The sequence below is a fragment of the Vespula pensylvanica genome, chromosome 17 (genome assembly GCF_014466175.1).
Source record: "Vespula pensylvanica isolate Volc-1 chromosome 17, ASM1446617v1, whole genome shotgun sequence".
NCBI classification, from domain to species: Eukaryota; Metazoa; Arthropoda; class Insecta; order Hymenoptera; family Vespidae; genus Vespula; species Vespula pensylvanica.
Window position 1 is genome coordinate 1,518,247 of NC_057701.1, and position 19,285 is coordinate 1,537,531.

A 19,285-nucleotide genomic window follows, 5' to 3' on the forward strand; every position below is an offset into this window, starting at 1 on the left:
GTGAAATTTGAAGAATTTGCAATTGCTATTGCAATTTACTCTTGTACAACTTAAAGAAATCTTTATAGAGTCTTGAATTATCTGTATGTTTATTACTTTATTTAGAAATGATACATTTGTTACAAGACATGTTATTCAGATTTATGTAATTGTTTTAACATAATTAATAATGGATGATTTTCATTTGGATTGTAAAATGCTGTTTGACTTTATAATCATATTGTTAAATACCATTATCGATAACCTCTATGAAATTGGCGTCAGTATTATATTAATATAATCCAAAAGAAAAACAGCATATAAATATTATCTGTTCATTCTTTATTTGCCAAAATAATAATAATACTAATAATAGTAATAATAATAATAGCCATACTTGCCATTATAATATATATATTAATATATTATGTTACAGAGGCTTCTTTAGCAGAAGTGCGAAGTTCAAATTTCGCGGTATCGACTTTCCCGCGTAAATGCGCGCGCAAAGATGGCGAAAAGCTGCGCAATCGAGAAGATGCGATAGAGTCGTGCGTACGGGTCGTTTGCACGGCGCTGCCCATATAAGGTAATTTCCCCACGTCCCATGCAGCGATTGGTTAGTACGAGTGGTACGTCCTACCGATGACTAATTCCAATGAATTCCGTGTCATCGGCCGCGCTGCGCGATCGATCCGACGAGACGACGAGGCAACCCGAATATATACATACGTTTACCTCGTTCACAGATCGATCTCCACGCGAGATCCAGGAACGTAATAGCAGCGAGGCTTACATTTACAAAATTAATCAAAAAGAAGTTTTATGACTTAGGAGTTTTCATCGAACGAATGAAATATTCGACATATATTCACACTTTTAACGATATTTTCTCAAGATGATGCGGTGCTGCCATTCTTACGAACAGTCGATCGCGATTTTTCTTGTCAAATTGGAAGGTAGAAGAAGGGAGAAGGTGAGAAAAGATAGGATGTAAAGGGAGAGAGAGAGAGAAAAAGGTAGAGAGATAGATAGGTAGATAGAAAGAGAGAGAGAGATTTCGCAGTTGCACGAGAAGTAGACGCAACGGGCCAATCGAGACTTATTCGCCAATTGGAGTGCGCGCGCGCAGGCGTAGGAATACAGGATTCGTGGAGAGGCAAAGAGCCGCGGCTGGAGTGGGAAAGAGAGAGATAGAGGGAGAGGGAGGGAGAGAGAGAGAGAGAGAAAGAAGACGAAGGAAGAACGCGCTTTGCTCGCTCACTCGCTCGTTTGCACGAGAGTGGGAGAGGGAGGGAGAGGGAAGGGAGGCCTCCTCCCTTCTCGTTCCTTCGTGTGTCGCGACCCCCGGCGACTGGACACACTGCGCCTTATCCAGTTCTACCCGGAGCCGAGGCCACCGCGAGTGTTACTTTCGAGTCGGGTCGAGTTCGAGTCCTTCGTTGCGCGATTCCTAACCCACCGCTTCACTTCTACACGACATCACGAAAAAATGGTAAATATTATCTACAAATATAGAAAAATAATAATAATAATAATAATAATAATAATAATAATTTTAGAAGACTCGCGATACATTTATCGAGTTCGTCCGAGAAGTTCAACCGTATTTTCGTCAAACGTAGACTCCTCTTCTCTTCGTCATCGTCGTACACCGATTCGCTTTTGTGGTTATGGCCGCGGCGGACGCGCCGCCGCCGGTCGCCATTTCTGCAACCGGCGGATATGCCGCGGCACAAAACCATTCACTCGATTGTTCACTCCTTATTCGAACGCGATTAATCTTTCTCTCTCTTTCTCTCTCGTCCGTTTTCATAAGAGAAGGAGGATATATTCGATTGATTTGTAAACTTTCTTATAGCTCTACTTCGACATTGGGAGGTTAGGGGAGGCTCGCCTCTTCTGCCGGTCGTGGTCCAGGCGGGGGTTCTCTTCTCCTCCCTTTTTTGTCTCTATTACCTTTCTTTTCTTTCTCTCTCTCCCTTTCTCTCTCAAGATCCTTTCTTCGTCTTTCTCTCTTAAGAAAGAAAATATCTTTTTTTTTCTTCTTTTAGAACGATCATTGATTCTCCTTGAAATAAGTGTCGAACGAATCTTTCCAACGATGGTACGATCGACCAATCGAATTCGTCAGATTTCTTCAATACTTTTTAACCAATTACTTTAGAATTATATATCACGTACTTGTGAATTCTCGTCAAATTTCATTGCTTCTTTCTACGTTTCTATCGTTAATTCGTTCTTCGTGATTCGCGTTCGTTGCCATCTCTTGTGATATTCCCCCTCTCTTTCTCTCTCTCTCCTCTCTCTCTCTCTCTCTCTCTCTCTCTCTCTCTCTCTCTCTCTCTAGTTGATTTTTGTTACGTACTAGGCAAGCCGAGAGCTGTCATTGAGTTCGCTGGAGCGATTCAACGAATCGTCGAGGACGAGTCATCGACTGTATCGGCATTTATTGTTATATACGTCTTCGAGTTATTCACGATAAAAATCTTTCGCGATGACTTTATTATCCTTCCTTCGTTACTACTTGAGCCAAGATGATATCGCTCGATAAAGAAACGGAAAGAGAGAGAGAGAGAGAGAGAGAGAGAGAGAGAGGGAAAGAAAGAAAGAAAGAAAGAACAGATGCGAAATATCAACACAAAAAAAGATGGATGTCGTACCGTTAACGATATGCAAGCCTCAAACGAATCGAAATGCGATCGGTTGTGTTGGACGAGTTTGTAAGACGATGAGGAGAATACACTGTGGGTGTAGAAGAGAAGGAGGGAGGGAGAGCGAGAGAGAGAGAGAGAGAGAAAGAGAGAGAGAGAGAGAGAGAAGTATTCAGTATTGCCGAACGTTTCGCGCGACCATTTTCCCTTCGCTTCCTCTGATGCTCCTCCTCCTCCCCCCTCCTGCTCCTCCCCCTCCTCCTGCTCTTATGGTAGCCTGGATATTTTCAGACGCGTACGAGACGCGGCGAATAGAGCCGTTCGAGAAAAAGAGAAAGAAAGAGAAAGAGATGGAACAAAGGTGGGATGAAGAGAGGGAGGGAATGAGAGAGAGAGAGAGAGAGAGAGAGAGAGAGAGAGAGAGAGAGAGAGAGAGAGATGCTCGACGCGTTTTGACATTTGGAAATTACGCTTTCATCGATATATAGAAACTTTATTTCGTTTCGTTTCGTTTCATTTCGTTTCTTATCAATGTCTGTTTGTTTAGATATCGTGAAACTTTTTTTCTCCGGGAAAATCAAGAAGTTTGTTATGTGGGATTTGAAAACTCCGTTACGGTCGATAATATAGAATTGAAAAAGGTATGAAGGAAATGGCGGGATATTTGAATGATGTTAAAACGAAAGGTTATTGGAGACGTCTCGTTATTTCTTCTTTTTTTTTTTTTAATTTATTAGTTTGAAAAACTTTGAGAGAAAAAGAGTGAAAGAGGGAGAGAGAGAGAGAGTTTCAATTTGGATCGTAACGCACACTGGTACTACACTACTATTATTATCGTATTCCTATTCCAAGAAATTCTTGCTCCGCCAAAATCTATTTTTCTCTGTCGCCGCGCCGTGTTCTCTCTCTCTCTCTCTCTCTCTCTCTCTCTCTCTCTCTCTCTCGCGTTCACTCGCGATATTTTGTGGCTAGTGAATGTCGTGTGTCCTCTCTTTTTTATCTCTGTGTAAGAGAAAGAGAAAGAAAAATATTGAATTTATTCGACGACGATTGACATTGAAAAGCAACCTGTAAAAGACGTATGAATGATGGATTTTTTTTTATTTTCTAAATTATCGAGAAGAGAAGAAATTTTGTCATTTAGTGACGACACGACGAAAGACGAGCGACAAACCACAATGAAGTTGGTCACAATGGAGAAAAAAGGGCGCGTATTGGTTGCTATATAAAAACTTGTTTCTTCGAACGAATTTCATGGTCGCGGAATGTGTATTTATTTTCTTATTACTCACGTTGAATGACGTGACAATGAACTAGAAAAGTTGGATAGAGGGAAGGAAAAATTCGTCTACGGCACCACCGTGTATAAGGAGGTCGACTGTATCTTTCTCTCTCTCTCGTTTGTGCCGGACAGTGACTCTCAAAGTTCACTGACGTCCTCCAACCAACGGTTGATTAGTTCATTGCTCAATTGTGCTTCTCGTATTAATTTAATGAACTGCGAATTTTCTTTCACCATTTTAACCTCTCAATTATTTCGAATTTTTAATTAGATCTTATTTTCATTTAGAAATTCTTTTTTTTTTATAAAACATCAGAAAAAACATTTCGTAATTTTCTAGTGAAAATTTAACCTATTTCGTACGTCTCATTTTTTTTTTTTTTTTTTTTTTAAATGATTTTAGAAAGAGTATGTCAAGATATCGTTGCAACGATCTATGAAATTGAAATAGTTTCTAGGATGAATGACGTCCAATGTTATCTTCTAAATGGAATACGTGACGAGTCACGACTTGGAAGAGTTTCGTGTAAAATTTTTAAACACATTTGATGAATGGTTCTTTAAAATAATACTATGTTCATACTACGCTCGTCAAGTTGTTAAAAGATGGCTCATAAAATCGTAAATATATTCGAGTCGAACGATCGAACTTGGTCGTTAAAGAGAAAGAGAGAAATAGCAACATACACACCCAGATAGATCAATCGTTTTATTAGATCGCTTTTATTCGTTCTGTTCTTTTCTTTGCTTAGTGACACACGAAATAGATGTTTAAATGACACGATTCATGAACGTTATTTAACCATGTCTTTCATAGCATAGCAAAACTGGTATATTCTCTAGCAACATATGACAGATAGAGACCGATAGAATTTCATGAGACGGTAATGAGAATATAGCTATATTGAATGCAATTAATTTTCTATTTGAATAAATATCGAACCTATAGTACACACATTCATACATACATGTATACACGCGTGCGCATGTACCCACATATATACGTACGGTGATATCGTCGAAAAAAAGAAGGATTAAGTAAAATAGATGCATCGGTATTCGAGATATTTTTGGTATTAGAGATATGAGTTTTGATCCGTGACATTGTCCTTGTTCCGTTATCGGCTATCTTCGGTCGAATTCGTTATGCCGGTAGAAACGGAGAAGGGATAGAAAGGAAGATGGTGGAGAAAGGAAGAAAATGGGATGCACGTTAGAAGAGATTGAAAGATTATGAATAGGAAAAGGAAGACAAAAAGAAATAGAAAATAGACAGAGTGCAAGCGAATGTATGATGAATGATGTGTATATATATATATACACACACACACAATTTATGCATGTGATTAGAGAGAAAGAGAAAGAGAAAGAACATCTAACGACGCGCACGCCTCTGCTTTGAGCGTGGTGAATCATCTTCCGTTTGACCTTGCGTCGTACACGCACTCTTACAAACACGTTACTCTCTTCGTTGATTGTATATATATGTATATATGTATATAAGTCGGTACATAAGGGAAAAGACACGACGACGACGACACGAGGACAGTTGTTCACGTAAAGGGCGTTTACAGTACGTCCTAGAGGGAGCCAAGTGTATTCCTAACCGTAGCCGTAGCACGAAATATCGACCGAGGAACTGCATCCCAGCGTGCACGACATGTGTATGTATGGTGTATGTGTGTCCTTCGAACGTGCGTTTATTATCCTTTTGGTCACACCACCATAGTCGACACACACTTTCTTTTACTTGTTTTTATTTCATTTTGTATATGTATTTCGTATCTTTGCAAGACAAATATTATTCTTGTTAATTTATAAGTCAGTACATAACCTATATCATCAATATACTGTAAAACATTCTTTTTCCTTTTTTTTTTTTTGTAGATAGATATTCTCCTCGTTAGTATATTAAGTAGTGCATAATCTATGATCAGTGTACTATGCATTTATTACTCATCATAATCAAAACACTTCCTGTATTTCTTCATAATTTTTTTATTTTTTCCTTTTCTATACAGATATTATTCTTGTTCGTAGATGTACATACATAACCTACACAAATTACTCGTTCTAATCTTATCTCGTGATTTCTCGTGACGTATGTTTAGTTCTATTTTTCATTTGTAACAGATGAAGAGGTTATTCATTTAATTGTTGCTAGGTTATATTTAGAATTATTCAATATTTCATTAATACGTTTCTTATAGGTGAAGTAGTATTGTTTTCGTCATTCAACTTATCCGTTTTTTTAATTTCTATATTGGATCATATTATTAACAAGTTTTTTTCTCCAAACATTTATACACCAATTTCATTTCAGAATAATATCGACAGAAAAGAACAACGATGTCATCGAATTCTTGAAGATGTTCGTCACAAAACTTCGAATAAAATATAAACGTAGAATTAAACTTTGAAATTTATTTTATCAAAAATAATATCTTAAATATATAAATACGTGAACGAATAATGTGATATATACATACGTATATACATATATATGCATATATACATATAGCGAATGTAATACGTTGTAAAGGAGAATAGTACGCGGGCGCGTAGTCAAGACAACGTTAGTCAAAATCATTCCGTCGATGCCTTTCGAGGATCAATAAGTTAGTTTCTTTGATTCAAAGAACCGATATACAGTAATATCTATCTTTGTATTGCAATGTCAGACTTGGTTAGTTGCTGCTTGCTTGTGGCGTGAGGAAACAATGCAAGCTTTTATTGTCTCTCTTTCTCTCTCTCTCTCTCTCTCTCTCTCTCTGTTTAGTACGTCGGTTGTGACTCATTGCTACTAAATGACACACGTTAGCAGTCAAAAGAGAGAGATGAGAGAGAGAGAGAGAGAGAGAGAGAGAGAGAGAGAGAGAGAGAGAGAGATAGCGATAGAGATACTCAACGTCGATGAAACGCTAACGTTTATTCGAGAATAGATTTCATTATTTTTTTTAAACAGTTATCATTAAATTAAATTAAGATAAAATTAAAATAAAATAAAAGGAAGGTGTGTATATGTTCGTGCGCGCGTCCGTGTATGTATAGGTTAGATTAGAAACGAGAAAGCATTAAGGCTTTGCATTAACATTTCTCGATCGTTTCTACGATAATTCGAGAAAGCTTATTTCCAAATCGATGATTTTTGCATTCATTCTGTTATCTAGTTACTTGATCAGGATCGAAAAGAATTCGAACCTTTCACTCTATATTTTTTGTATATATATAAATAAATAAATAAATAAATAAATAAATGTATTTATATATTTATTTGCTTATTAAAGTCGTGGGAATATCATTTTGTAATAAAAATTTCAAATGTGCGAAAAAACAATTTAATCGTCGATAAGTGTACTTATCTGCCTTATCGACCAATGATAAACGCTGACGTAAAAAACGAGGAACTATTTTTTGAATTTTTATTATTTTTTATTTATTTATCTTTTTTCTTTTTTTTTTTCCTTGGCATCGATTCATACAAATTTTCACGCATGTAATATTGTTCACTTCTAAGTTTTCTCTTTCCTCTCATCGTCTTCTTCTTGTCGATTCGTGGCACGTGTTCTCGCGAGAACGCGAGGGTATAACTTTAGAAACTGATCTTCTCTATCTCTTGAATCTCTCTTTTAGAGTTGGATGATTCCGTGCGTGGGAAGTATTTATTCCTGTAACGTTCGACCACGTTTTTCAACCGAGATCGAGCTTGAAAATTGTTCGATCTTCGCCAAATTTTATTACAGTAGATGATGGATATTCTGTTAATATCTTTTCCTTTTTTTGTCAATGACGTTTCTTCTACATTTAATTTGTTATAATAAACATAAAACATGTATTCGTTCTTTTTGCATTTCAAAATGTCATATTATTATTGCTAATACTTTTGTGCTAGATTCTTCTTTTGCCATATTATTTTTCAGTAATATAATCGCGAACTGAAACGATTTAGCAATTTCGATTCGAAAACAAGTTTCTCTTTAGTGGTGTGTTCAGGATAGATATCGACACCAACAGGTGCGCTTCATTTATATAAACGTTTTCATGTCTCTCTTAGTCAGTTATGCAACTGCAACTCTTGCAGTCTTTTACTCGTAGATTTTTTTTCTGCCAATATGTTGAATTTTACAGGATTATAAACGAATTGTATTTATTATCTACATTAGAATATATATATATATATATATATATATATATGTACGTTTATTATTTGTTAGAAAAAAATGGAATGAAATCTTCAAAAATGAAAAAACTTTTTTCTAGGCGTCAGGAGTAACCGTGGCGGACGTCTGCAAGACGACGTACGAAGAAATAAAGAAGGACAAAAAGCACCGATACGTGATCTTTTACATTAAAGATGAAAAACAGATCGACGTGGAAGTCATTGGACCTCGTGACGCGGCCTACGATGCTTTCCTGGAAGACTTGCAGAAAGGTGGAAGTGGCGAATGTCGTTATGGTCTATTCGACTTCGAATATACCCACCAGTGTCAGGGTACTTCCGAAGTAAGAGAAAGGAATTTTTATGTAAAAAGAAAAAAGAAATAATATTTTCATCACTATTTTTTTCTTATAATAACATATAATATATGATATATAAATTATACATATAATGCAACGTAGTAGAAAAGAAACGATGACTCATACGAATTATTGTTATCTAAATCTGTCTATGTTATATGTGTAAGAAAATGTCAGTGAAAATTTGAGTCAACATATCTTGATGTCAGAGAGAGAGGGAGAGAGAGAGAGAGAGAGAGAGAGAGAGAGAGAGAGAGAGAGAGGGAGAGAGAGAGAGAGAGAGAAAATAATAAAATGTTTCATATCCTTAAAAGGAAGAAGAACTTTAAGAGTAGACTAGAAAAAAATAAATGAAAAAGAGGTTGATAATGAGAATTACTACGTATGTGTCTGATATTTAATTATGATTAGAGAGAAAGAGATTAGTTACTTTGAGTCGTTATCAGGTTTATCATTCTCTGTCAATGAGACATTGTTGAATCAACTTTATCATTGTTCTTCGTTTATTATGTGAATGATGAGATATAATATATTTTTTAATTTTGTTCTTTTTTTTCTAATTCATAATGTATTTACGTGTGTATATATATATATATATGTGTGTGTATATATATTTGTAGGCTTCCAAAAAACAGAAACTCTTCTTGATGTCGTGGTGTCCTGACACGGCCAAAGTTAAGAAGAAGATGTTGTACTCGAGTTCGTTCGACGCTCTGAAGAAGTCCTTAGTAGGTGTGCAAAAGTATATACAGGCGACAGACCTTTCGGAGGCTTCCGAAGAAGCTGTCGAAGAAAAGCTTCGAGCTACCGACAGGAATTAGGAGTAACTCCAGCGAATCCAAAACTATTGCTATTATTGAGAGAAATCAAGCGATAAAAGAAAAACACAATCTCCCTTCCCTAAACAAAAACAAAACATAAAAAAAAAGAAAAGAAAAGAAAAGAAAAATAAGTCAACACCAAGCAGCAGCAGCATCAGTAGCAGCACCAGCAGCAGCATCAGCAGCAGCAACAGCAGCGGCAACAACAACAACAGTACAGTACAGTACAGTGCTCTTTATTGTCGTCGAATCGAAGATTCACGTTTTTACAGATTTTTCACTTTTAAGTGACGCCCAAATGTCGTCGAATGTTTGCGCTAAAACACGTACTGCTTATTACGTGTGTTTTAGTCATCGAGTGAAAGAGCGTAAATATTTAACATAAACGAGAATCTAAATTCAAAACGAAAAAAGAAAAAGGAATAATAATATTAAAAAAAAAAGAAAAAAAAAAAAAGAAAAAAATTCGCCCTTTTCGTACTACTGCGGACGGTTGTGTGAATTTCTCTGATATGATAATATTAATATTATACTATTATAATAATAATAATTGTAAGGTAATCGCTGTAAAAGAATAAGAACAGTTTACAACCAACAGTCAACAACAAGCAGTAAGGATGAAAGCATTACATTTTTGTCACAGGATGTATAATGTTTAAATTAAATTCATTTCATAATGATTTTATTCTTTTCGACGAGAGATCTTCAAACGTCATTCCTGTTTCCTTTTAGAGATCTTCTGGATCATTAATAGATACAGTTTTATGCTTGATACGAGTTATATGTTCGTTGATGAATCAAAATTAGGATGATTAAATTTAGAATTAACAGGTGCGTTTCGCACTGATATCGTAAATCAATTTCTCATGGTCATGATTTTTATCAGATTTTGATCATCTTGAAGAGTTCATGAAAAATATTTTCATTATTACAATTAAAGAAGAAACAAATATTTTTTGATTGATTGTTTTTCTGGAATTTTTGTTTTAGCCGGTTGGTAACAATGAATTTCTGTTTTCGACCGAGATAATGTCGATGGTAGTAAATTTCTGTTTTATCGGCATGGTTGATATTTCTATCTATGGTTTAAGTTATATATGCTACGAACAAAAGATGATGAATAATCTTAATTATGAGATTTCATTAGAATTTTTTTTCTTTTATCTTCCTTTTTTTTAATTTTTTGCATTAAGCTGCTATCTGCAGAAATATTAACGGAACTATTAATTTAGTTGGTAATTGACTTTTGTACTACCGATGGTAAGGTAGAGATAATGTAGAGACATCGTACAAATTTACGGTTGGTAACATTGTTCTTTACACAATATAAATTCGAATTATTACTGAAGAAGCATAATAATACTTTTTTTAATTATAAAGAAAAATTATAATACATTTTTATATAAAATAATTTTCATTTATTTTTAGCGACATACAAGTGATTTTCATTACAAGTCTTCGTCCATAAAAGAAATTAATATTCGTCGCTATTTACAAATTAGAATATCAATCGAAATCGTCTGAAATTAGCTATGCATCGTATTAATTCGTAATTAGCAGAGTATCGTTCTATGCAAACGAATGAACGTGCTTATGTCTCTCTTATACACTCTAATTAAATCAGGTATATAGGTTACGCGTATACATACATACATGTACATATATATATATATAAAATGTGATTTTAATTTGTACATACAGTGCAACAGAACTAAGAAAAAATATACATTAAAATTTCCTCGCGTATCTATCCTAATATAGGATGAAGATCGGTCAAACTTGCATAAGATTATGTTTCTTTTCTCCTTTTCTTTTTATTTTTATTTTGTTTTCCTCGTTACGAACTATGCGTTTTGACCATTTTCTTTTTTCATTTTATAACGACATAGTAAGTTTCCTTATAGAATAGTCCTTAAAGAAGGACAGTCTATAATCTCATACTCGAGAAAAACAAGGAAAAAGAAAGGACAAAAGCTATGTTTTTTTTCATCACACAAGAGCATCCATTGTTTTCCGTGCTGGATTGTTGAGACATCGAGGCCATTTGTATGACTATATAGATTAAAACAAAGATAAATTATTTTACAATTTATGATATATGAAAATAATATATTACTTTTTAAAATAATAATAATAATAATTATTATTATTATTATACCAGTATTAATCTTTTCATCCGGTACTACATCGATCGTTTTGTAATAATCTTCGGCATCAGGAGCTATAGAAAAGGATAAAGAACAACGTTATACTTAAACTTCGATGTCAAAAAAGTAAAGAAAGAAAAAAAAAAAAAAAACAAAAAAAAAAAAAAAAAAAAAAAAATGATTTATTTTTTTTTTACTTACGAGCACCTTCCGTAGCAAATCGTATGACTTTCGATGGTCTGCTCGAACCGTAACGATTTCTCGATACTACGAAAGCTTCATAGTGAGTAGCTTCAGCCAATCCAGTTAAATTGAAGGATCGAGCATGTACCGGACCAATCGCATTGCTTCCGCTCGGTATGTAAAGTTTGTGCCACTTATGTGTCGTCGTTGTGCTTGCTCTAAGCGGACCTTCGTGAACGTACTTCTGTATTCATCAAGTGAATATCAATTACATAAATTGGATAGGGGATAGTCTATTATGGTTATAGCAAACGATAAAACCTTCGTGTGATATGATATAACTACATTTTCTGAACGAACGTTAATATACGACGACTTCCAATTTCAAGGTTAGTCATATTTTATATAGATTTCTTTTTGACATGTAACAAAAAACAAAACTATTTATTACATTCTAAACTAAAAGAAAATATTATCACGACGATATTCGATATTAATTACGATCGATATATAAATTATTCGTATATTTAAATCTGTAGCTTAGAACGACAATAATTTCGATTAGATCTATCGCGATTGGATGATCACGTGACTCGATAAGAAAATTCTATAACATAAAAATATAAATATTTTTTAATACAACATAAATTATATTTAATATAAATAAGATATAAAGTTCGATATAAATATTGTTGTAGTCAAAAAACGTTTTGTTTTACATAGGTACATACCTACGCACGAACGTATATATTTAGGTTAGAATTTTCTTATTAAGTTTCATAAATGTATGCATGTACGCACAAACACATTCATATATATGTATATATGCTTACCCTGTACTGACGAAAGGAGAATTGATATTCGACGATAGGAGTATAGCAATCGACCTCCCAAATGAAATTATACGCAGTTTTTGATATACTCTTAGCTTCTTTGAAAACCGCAGGATTTGCTACTCCTGATAATTCGATCGCAGCTTCGGTTATTCCCAAGGAATTCGATGCTCTACATAAGTAAAATCCATAATCTTTCGTTATCACATTCCTTATTACTAAACTGTGATTATGTCCTATACTATGTTTCACTATTCTACTCGAATAGGATACCGTCTTGTTCATAAAGTACCACTCGACCTGAAAAATATAACGGATGTATTTATAATTAGATCTCTTCTAAATCGTTTCTAATATATATCGTAGAGATTATCGTATTAAATGAGATAAAAGCGAATATATATTTTTTTGTTTTTCTTCTCTTTTTTTTTTTTGTATTTCTAAGTTTTTATTTTGAAGGTCGATAAAACAGATTGCGACTTTATTTCGTAGGACATAAACTCCAAAAAAGATACACACACTCTCTCTCTCTCTCCCTCTCTCTTTTGTATAAAAAGCCAAGCGTAATCCTCTCGGACTATTTTTCCTAAGGTAGAACTATCATGAGTCACGTTTCCAACGAATCGATTTGTCACGTATTAGCGGCTTTAAGGGATAACTTTGAGAAATTGCTTTGCGGCTCGAACGAAGCTTTTCATTTAGTTATATACCTCACTGCGAATACAGTTTCTTTTTCTTTTTCTTCTTCTTCGTTTTCTTCTTCTTTTTCTTTTTCTTCTTCTTCGTTTTCTTCTTCTTTTTCTTCTTCTTCTTCTTCACAAGAAAAATTGAGAGAGAGCGAGAGAGAGAGAGAGAGAGAGAGAGAGAGAGAGAGAGAGAGAGAGAGAGAGGAACGAAAAAGCCTTCAACTTAATCTCGCAAATACTTTGATCTTTCGACGATATGACGTCGCAACGTAAAAAAGAAAAAAGAAAAAAAAAGAAAAGAAAAAGAAAAGCTCTCATAGAGAAATAAAATAAGATAGGAAAAAAAAAAAAGTAAAATAATACTTTTTCAAAAGACTCACCTCAGCCTCGGGCCAAGCAATAACTCTGCAATCCAATTGGGTTCGAATTCCAGGGGATGCATGAACCCACGGTTTATGTACAATAATTTCTGGCTTATCTGTAATCACATATGCACATAAACGCTTTGACATACTTGTTATTATATGTACATTACGTTTGATTAGAACGGAGGTACGTAATGATAAGACTCGATCGATAAAGTAGATCTTCTTTTGATCACATGTGTAAACAATTGGTATTTGCATAATGGCATTAAATGTCATCCGTAATGAGAGCAATTGCCCTGTTCGTACACATACATATGTATCTATGTATGTATTATACGTAAATACGTTTGAATGGAATATTAAGGAGACCAATGCGCTGTTCAGCAATTTGCTAATTTAATTATAATCGTTTTACGACGCACTCATAAGAGTCGAATATAATTTTGCATGATTGCATCCGCGTAGAGCGCACAAGGCAAGGATATAATTAAAGTAGCCCCGATTCTCGAGGATAGAGGTAGACGTAAAGTGAGATAGAAATAGAAAAAGAATGAGATAGAAATAGAAAGACATAAAGAGCGAGAGAGAGAGAGAGAGAGAAAGAGAAATAGATGCGAAAGGGATGTACAACACCGTTGTGCATCTCAGCGTGGAATTTCGTAATACCCTTTACTCTTTGTCTGATCCCCACTACTCTATCCCACCGTCACCCCCTCTCCCACCTATCATGTAATTTTTCTTTTTTTTTCTCTTCTTTTATACTATAAATTTACAAAGCAACGAAATAAGCAAAGAGCTTTTGAAAATTGGCCGATTGTATCTTTTTTATTCTTTTCTTGAGTATTATGAGAGAAAATGAAAAGACGTATATATATAAGATACATATATATACACACACACATATATGTATTTATTGTATAGTAACGTTATATTATACTATTTGAGAAGGTTTCAATTTCTTTTTTATTTTTGATTATATTATCTTTTGATACTTTTTTTTTTTTTTTTTTTGATACTTACATTTTATACGGAGATCTATCGTTGCCGATACTGAATCACCGATACCATTGCTGGCTATGCAAGTATATTCTCCTGAACGATTACGATGATCTGCATAAAATCTTAAACGTGGTCTATTTGTCAGCAATGGTATCTCGCCTTCCTGTAAAAATGAAAAATATATTATTTGTGATTTAAAATAGCAGGAAAATGAGAAGAAATATTGGATTGCTTCAATAAGTAATGTTGGGATGTTCAGAATATTTTGTGTGTATGTAAAAAAACAATGAGATGTAAATAAATGACAATGGGGTATAGTTTGTGGTTGGTTGATAAATAGTCTATGGAATTTGGGAAGAATAATGTTGGCGTTTTCAATATGTTATATCTAAATAAAATAATAAAAATAAAATCTAAATAAGTAACGTTATTATTAATATAAAAAGAATGAGGAAATATCTAAGAAGTTTCTTTCGGTTTTTCTTTTTCTTCTCTTTTTCTTGTTTAGAAACACTGTTTTCCTAAAAAAAAAATCACCTTAGTCCACCAAGATACGACGGGCGCAGGAACTCCGTTAGCAAGGCACTCCATGTCGACTTCCTCTTTTAAATTGACTTCCAGTTCGCCGGATTCCGGTACTGGGCGAATACTCGGTGGATCTGGAAGAAGATACGAAAGAAGCGAAAGGGAATATAAGTGCCGGCAGGCCCTGAAGTTTCTAGGGCGTGACGACGATATCTATTCGCGTATCGTTGCGTACTCGTAGAAAAAGATATAAAAAAGAGATAGAGAGAGAGAGAGAGAGAGAGAAAGAGTGAGTGAGAGCGAGAAACGAAAGAAAAAGAACAAGAAATAAGAGAAATGAAAAAGATGAGAGAGAGAGAGAGAGAGAGAGAGAGAGAGAGAGAGAGAGAGAGAGAGAGAAGAAATAAGGAAAGAAAAAGAAAGAACACTGATAAATACATAGAAAAAACAGGATTTGGTCATGGTGTTATAAAAGTAAGAAAAACGAAATTCGATTTCGCTCACTGAGGAGAGTGAAAATATTCGAAGCCTTCGATGGATTTTATTCTCGCTTTTTCGACCTACGCAAGCTCTTTTCCCTATTCTTTCCTTTTTGTTACATATATGTATATATATATATATATATATATATATATATATATATATATTATGTACCATTCGCCGCGTATACTTCAATGTATTTCTGGCAGAGACTAAACATATAGGGTGAAAACTAAAGATACAGGATAGGCCAAAAGTTTCTAGCTGGTTTTTAAATCTCAATTAATCTTTCCTCGAAAGATTTTTCAACTCTTCTGCAGTTAGGATTCTAATTTTTACAAGTCAAGCTTGTAGTTTTATGATCTGTAAACGTAAGAAAAAGAAAAAGGATTAATCAAAAAACAATCAAAATTAATTTTTAACATCGCGGAGGAACTTTTGGCCCTTACTTCTATTTATATATATATATATATATATATATTTTTAAAAGAAACAATTCGTTGATCCATTAGATTGAATATCGAAGGATTAATTATTTTTATCGGACGTTATTTTTAATTCGTTAAAAATGTATGAAGAATTTATATCTTGGAAAAATTTTATTACAGGAAAATAAACAAACTTTTCAACGATATATAATAATATTCAGGGTTATCGTTTCATTGGCATATGGATATTGATAGGTTTTAGTTCTTATGGATCACCCTGTATATATCTTCTGAAATGGAATCACTAAATTCAACAGAGCAGCCTAGGAATTCCATAGAGACTCATGACAAAAGAAGCTTTTTTTTTCGGTTTGTAAATTCCTGCGTATGCCACGCACACATCTTCGTATTCTTTATTTATTTTATTTTTTTCCAATTGGACCAATATAGCGATCGGACCCTGGTGACCTCTCTCTCTCTCTCTTTTTTCTCTCTCTTTCTTTATCTCGATCACAACGATATGATAATAACGAAAAATAAAAAATGGGGAAGATCGATAGGAGTTTTCGAATCTCTCATCGATGTGTGAATATTATTTGTAAAGGGAACGATCAATCTTTAAAAATTATTTTCTTTTTGTTTTCGGTATGATTCCGATCTGACTCATTGTCAAGCGTAGAACGAAAAAAGAAAGGGAAGATTTACCCAAGGGGATGACTTTTTTTTATATGAAAATATCGCTAAAATGTTGGAACGTTCCAATATCTTTAATCACATATTTCATATACTTTTTTGTTTGTTTCTTTTACATATTGACTACTCTTTATTCAGTTCATTTATCAACAACTGATAGGAAAGGTTGTATGGGGTGAATCAATAATTAACTTACTTAACAGATGAACTGTGACGCGTGATTCATTCGATTGATAATTTGTAATAAAAAATCGTAGACGATTTATTAATGCCAGTCGTGTGTGTCAATATACGCAAGTAGTTATTTAAATATTGAATAATAAATTTAAATATCGAACAGTAAGAGATGTAACCTAGATTCAAATACTGTTTAATATTGATCGAAACAAATTGAAAATTGTTAATAATTATTGACTTTTCAAAAAGAAAGAAGAAAAACAAAAGAAAAAAGGAAACAAGATAATACAAATAATTCTTGAGTCACCCTATATAATACATATAAGACGATGTTAAGGGATCGAAGGTAACATGTAGCTATTTATTTGCGATAGTATTATAGTGTGTACTCACACATAACTTGGATATCGTGTACATGCGTAACATATCCCCAAGGAGTTGGTCGGGACGCTTGGCATACATATTCCCCCGTATCTTCTGGCTGTAGGTTAGAAATCAGTAAACTTCCGTTATACCATAGGTGAATTCTTTCGGGTGTTACCAAACGAGGATCGTCACTGTCAGCCAAAAGAATTCCTTTTCCCCACCATTTTACCCTAGTTTGCACCCCTGAAATACATAATAAAACATGTAACTCCTTTACCCAACTTTGAGTCTAAATATTTTCTTTAAATTTTACATCTATTTACATACATGTTATATATATACAAATTAATTAGTTTTATTTATCTTCGATAAAAATTTTCTAACAAAACTATTACATAATAATTTCAGTATTTATTTTATGGGAAGTAATAAGATTTTTAATTTTGTAAAGCGATTAAGTTATTTAATTTTTATATATATATATATATATATATATATATATATATGTATATAATAAATTAAGAATACTTTTGGTATTCTCGTATTATTTGAAAGTCTTTGAATAAAATCGATCGAAAAGTTTTGCCCGGATATGCGGGTTTGTATTAAAACGAGCGATTTCACGCTGATTACTCACCGAGATCTTGCACATCACAGGGTAGCAAAACCGAGTCGTTTCTAAAGACCTTTACAACCGTCGGATGGTTTGTAAAACCTTGATTCATTGCTGCGTGAACTCCTAATAATAAATTAACGAAACGAAAAATATAATCGATGATCGATCATCTTATTTTTTTTATTTTTATTTCTAAATATCATTAATCAATTCATTTCTCTTTGTTCATTTAATGCTCACGTAATATTTATTAGGAATTACATTTTTTAATATATCGTTTTTTAGGGGAAAAAAAAAAAAAAAAACCGGCTGATTTTTATATTTTTTTTTATTTCTAATGGATCAATTTTTTTTATCCAAGTCATACTATGCAATAAGATTTTTTTATTTGAGATTCATAGCGAACACGTTAACGAAACAAACGATTTTTTTTTCCACACATAATTTCTAAGATCTTGTACATTATCGTGTAATTATATAGAACCGGTGTCTTCTTATAATTAGATTAACTTTTATACGTAGAGGCAAAATACTCGACACCTAACTAACTAACTAACTTTGCCCCGAGTGTATTGTTAATTTCAAACTTGTTAAATTATTACCATATGCTTCTTCTCCCTGTGATAATATCATGATTAAATTTCTTATTATCTTATATAGTGAATTTAATAGTCTTTATCTCTTTCTTTCTATCTTTTTCTTAAGTTTATTTTTATATATCATTTAATTAAATACGAAGTATACGCATTAATGTTATAGAAATTTTATTAATAATATTTTGATTTTTAATTTATGTTATTGCATGAATTTCGTTGATTTAATTATTTAGTAGACACATATTCAATCATTTTAATTTCATTGATATTCAATTCTTCTCGATTATGATGATCAATGATTTAATGTAGAATGCAATATGATCGGGTATTTAAATTTTGATTGAAATTATTTCAATTCATTATAATAAAATTTAAGCTTTTAAGAGTTTTATACAAAAAAATTGTACTGATTTATGAATCGATTTAATATATGATACATAACAAATTTGTTTCTATCTTCCGTCTTTTTTTTTTCTTTCTTTCTTTTTTTTTAAAGATATAAATCATTATCGACACTTTTCGATCCGGTAAAAATGTAATATAATCATTAAAATGATTTAAAAGATCTATCAAAGAAACATAGAATATACGAAAAGGTTTATCTTATATTATATAATTATTTAAAAATAATTCTTCTTTCTTTTCAATTTTTTTTTTTTAACATACCCATTGCAAACAAGTAGATAATCCAAGAAACAGGTGTCATCTTCGATCGATATATCGATTTCGAAGATGGATCGAAAAATTAACGAAGATATTTATCGTTGATATTAATATAAAAATGAAACGAACGTACACACACACACACACACACATACACAAACAATTAAAAATCGAGTTATATAATAATCGATATTATCTCGCGTGCGATCTCTGAGACTTTTCAGTGGACACTGATCTTCCTTTCAAGATGGGGAGATCCCTTCTCATTCGATCT

General features: G+C 33.2%; 2 protein-coding genes across 3 annotated transcripts; one reads left to right on the forward strand and one right to left on the reverse strand.

Moving 5' to 3' along the window:
* Nucleotides 1-1,233: 1,233 nt before the first annotated feature.
* LOC122635149 (cofilin/actin-depolymerizing factor homolog) lies at nucleotides 1,234-9,931 on the forward strand. Of its 2 annotated transcripts, none has more exons than XM_043825016.1 (3): nucleotides 1,234-1,471; nucleotides 8,173-8,415; nucleotides 9,051-9,931. In XM_043825016.1, exons 1-3 carry the CDS (start codon nucleotides 1,469-1,471, stop codon nucleotides 9,249-9,251), a joined length of 447 nt encoding a protein of 148 aa, XP_043680951.1. In that variant the 5' UTR covers nucleotides 1,234-1,468; the 3' UTR covers nucleotides 9,252-9,931. The 2 variants fall into 2 exon arrangements, with proteins under 2 accessions (XP_043680951.1, XP_043680949.1); XM_043825014.1 differs by lacking the exon at nucleotides 1,234-1,471 and adding an exon at nucleotides 5,391-5,576.
* A 715-nt stretch (nucleotides 9,932-10,646) lies between these two features.
* On the reverse strand, nucleotides 10,647-19,187 carry LOC122635144 (limbic system-associated membrane protein-like). Its single transcript, XM_043825001.1, has 10 exons — nucleotides 19,015-19,187; nucleotides 17,774-17,875; nucleotides 17,164-17,379; nucleotides 15,005-15,126; nucleotides 14,489-14,630; nucleotides 13,481-13,578; nucleotides 12,415-12,714; nucleotides 11,600-11,825; nucleotides 11,410-11,472; nucleotides 10,647-11,303 (listed from the first exon to the last, which is right to left on the reverse strand). The coding sequence occupies exons 1-10, from the start codon at nucleotides 19,052-19,054 to the stop codon at nucleotides 11,179-11,181; spliced, it is 1,434 nt and encodes a 477-aa protein (XP_043680936.1). The 5' UTR covers nucleotides 19,055-19,187; the 3' UTR covers nucleotides 10,647-11,178.
* Nucleotides 19,188-19,285: the final 98 nt, after the last annotated feature.

Excerpts from the sequence above, each read along its gene's own strand:
- LOC122635149 (XM_043825014.1), top strand. The coding sequence starts at position 5,406 with ATGTATATAAGTCGGTACATAAGGGAAAAGACACGACGACGACGACAC. Across the intron at positions 5,577-8,172 it reads TCCCAGCGTGCACGACATGT|GCGTCAGGAGTAACCGTGGC; the intron begins GTATGTATGGTG and ends ACTTTTTTCTAG. Across the intron at positions 8,416-9,050 it reads AGTGTCAGGGTACTTCCGAA|GCTTCCAAAAAACAGAAACT; the intron begins GTAAGAGAAAGG and ends ATATATTTGTAG.
- LOC122635144 (XM_043825001.1), bottom strand. The coding sequence starts at position 19,054 with ATGACACCTGTTTCTTGGATTATCTACTTGTTTGCAATGG. Across the intron at positions 15,127-17,163 it reads ACACGATATCCAAGTTATGT|ATCCACCGAGTATTCGCCCA; the intron begins GTGAGTACACAC and ends ATCTTCTTCCAG. Across the intron at positions 11,304-11,409 it reads GGATGAAAAGATTAATACTG|TCATACAAATGGCCTCGATG; the intron begins GTATAATAATAA and ends TAATCTATATAG.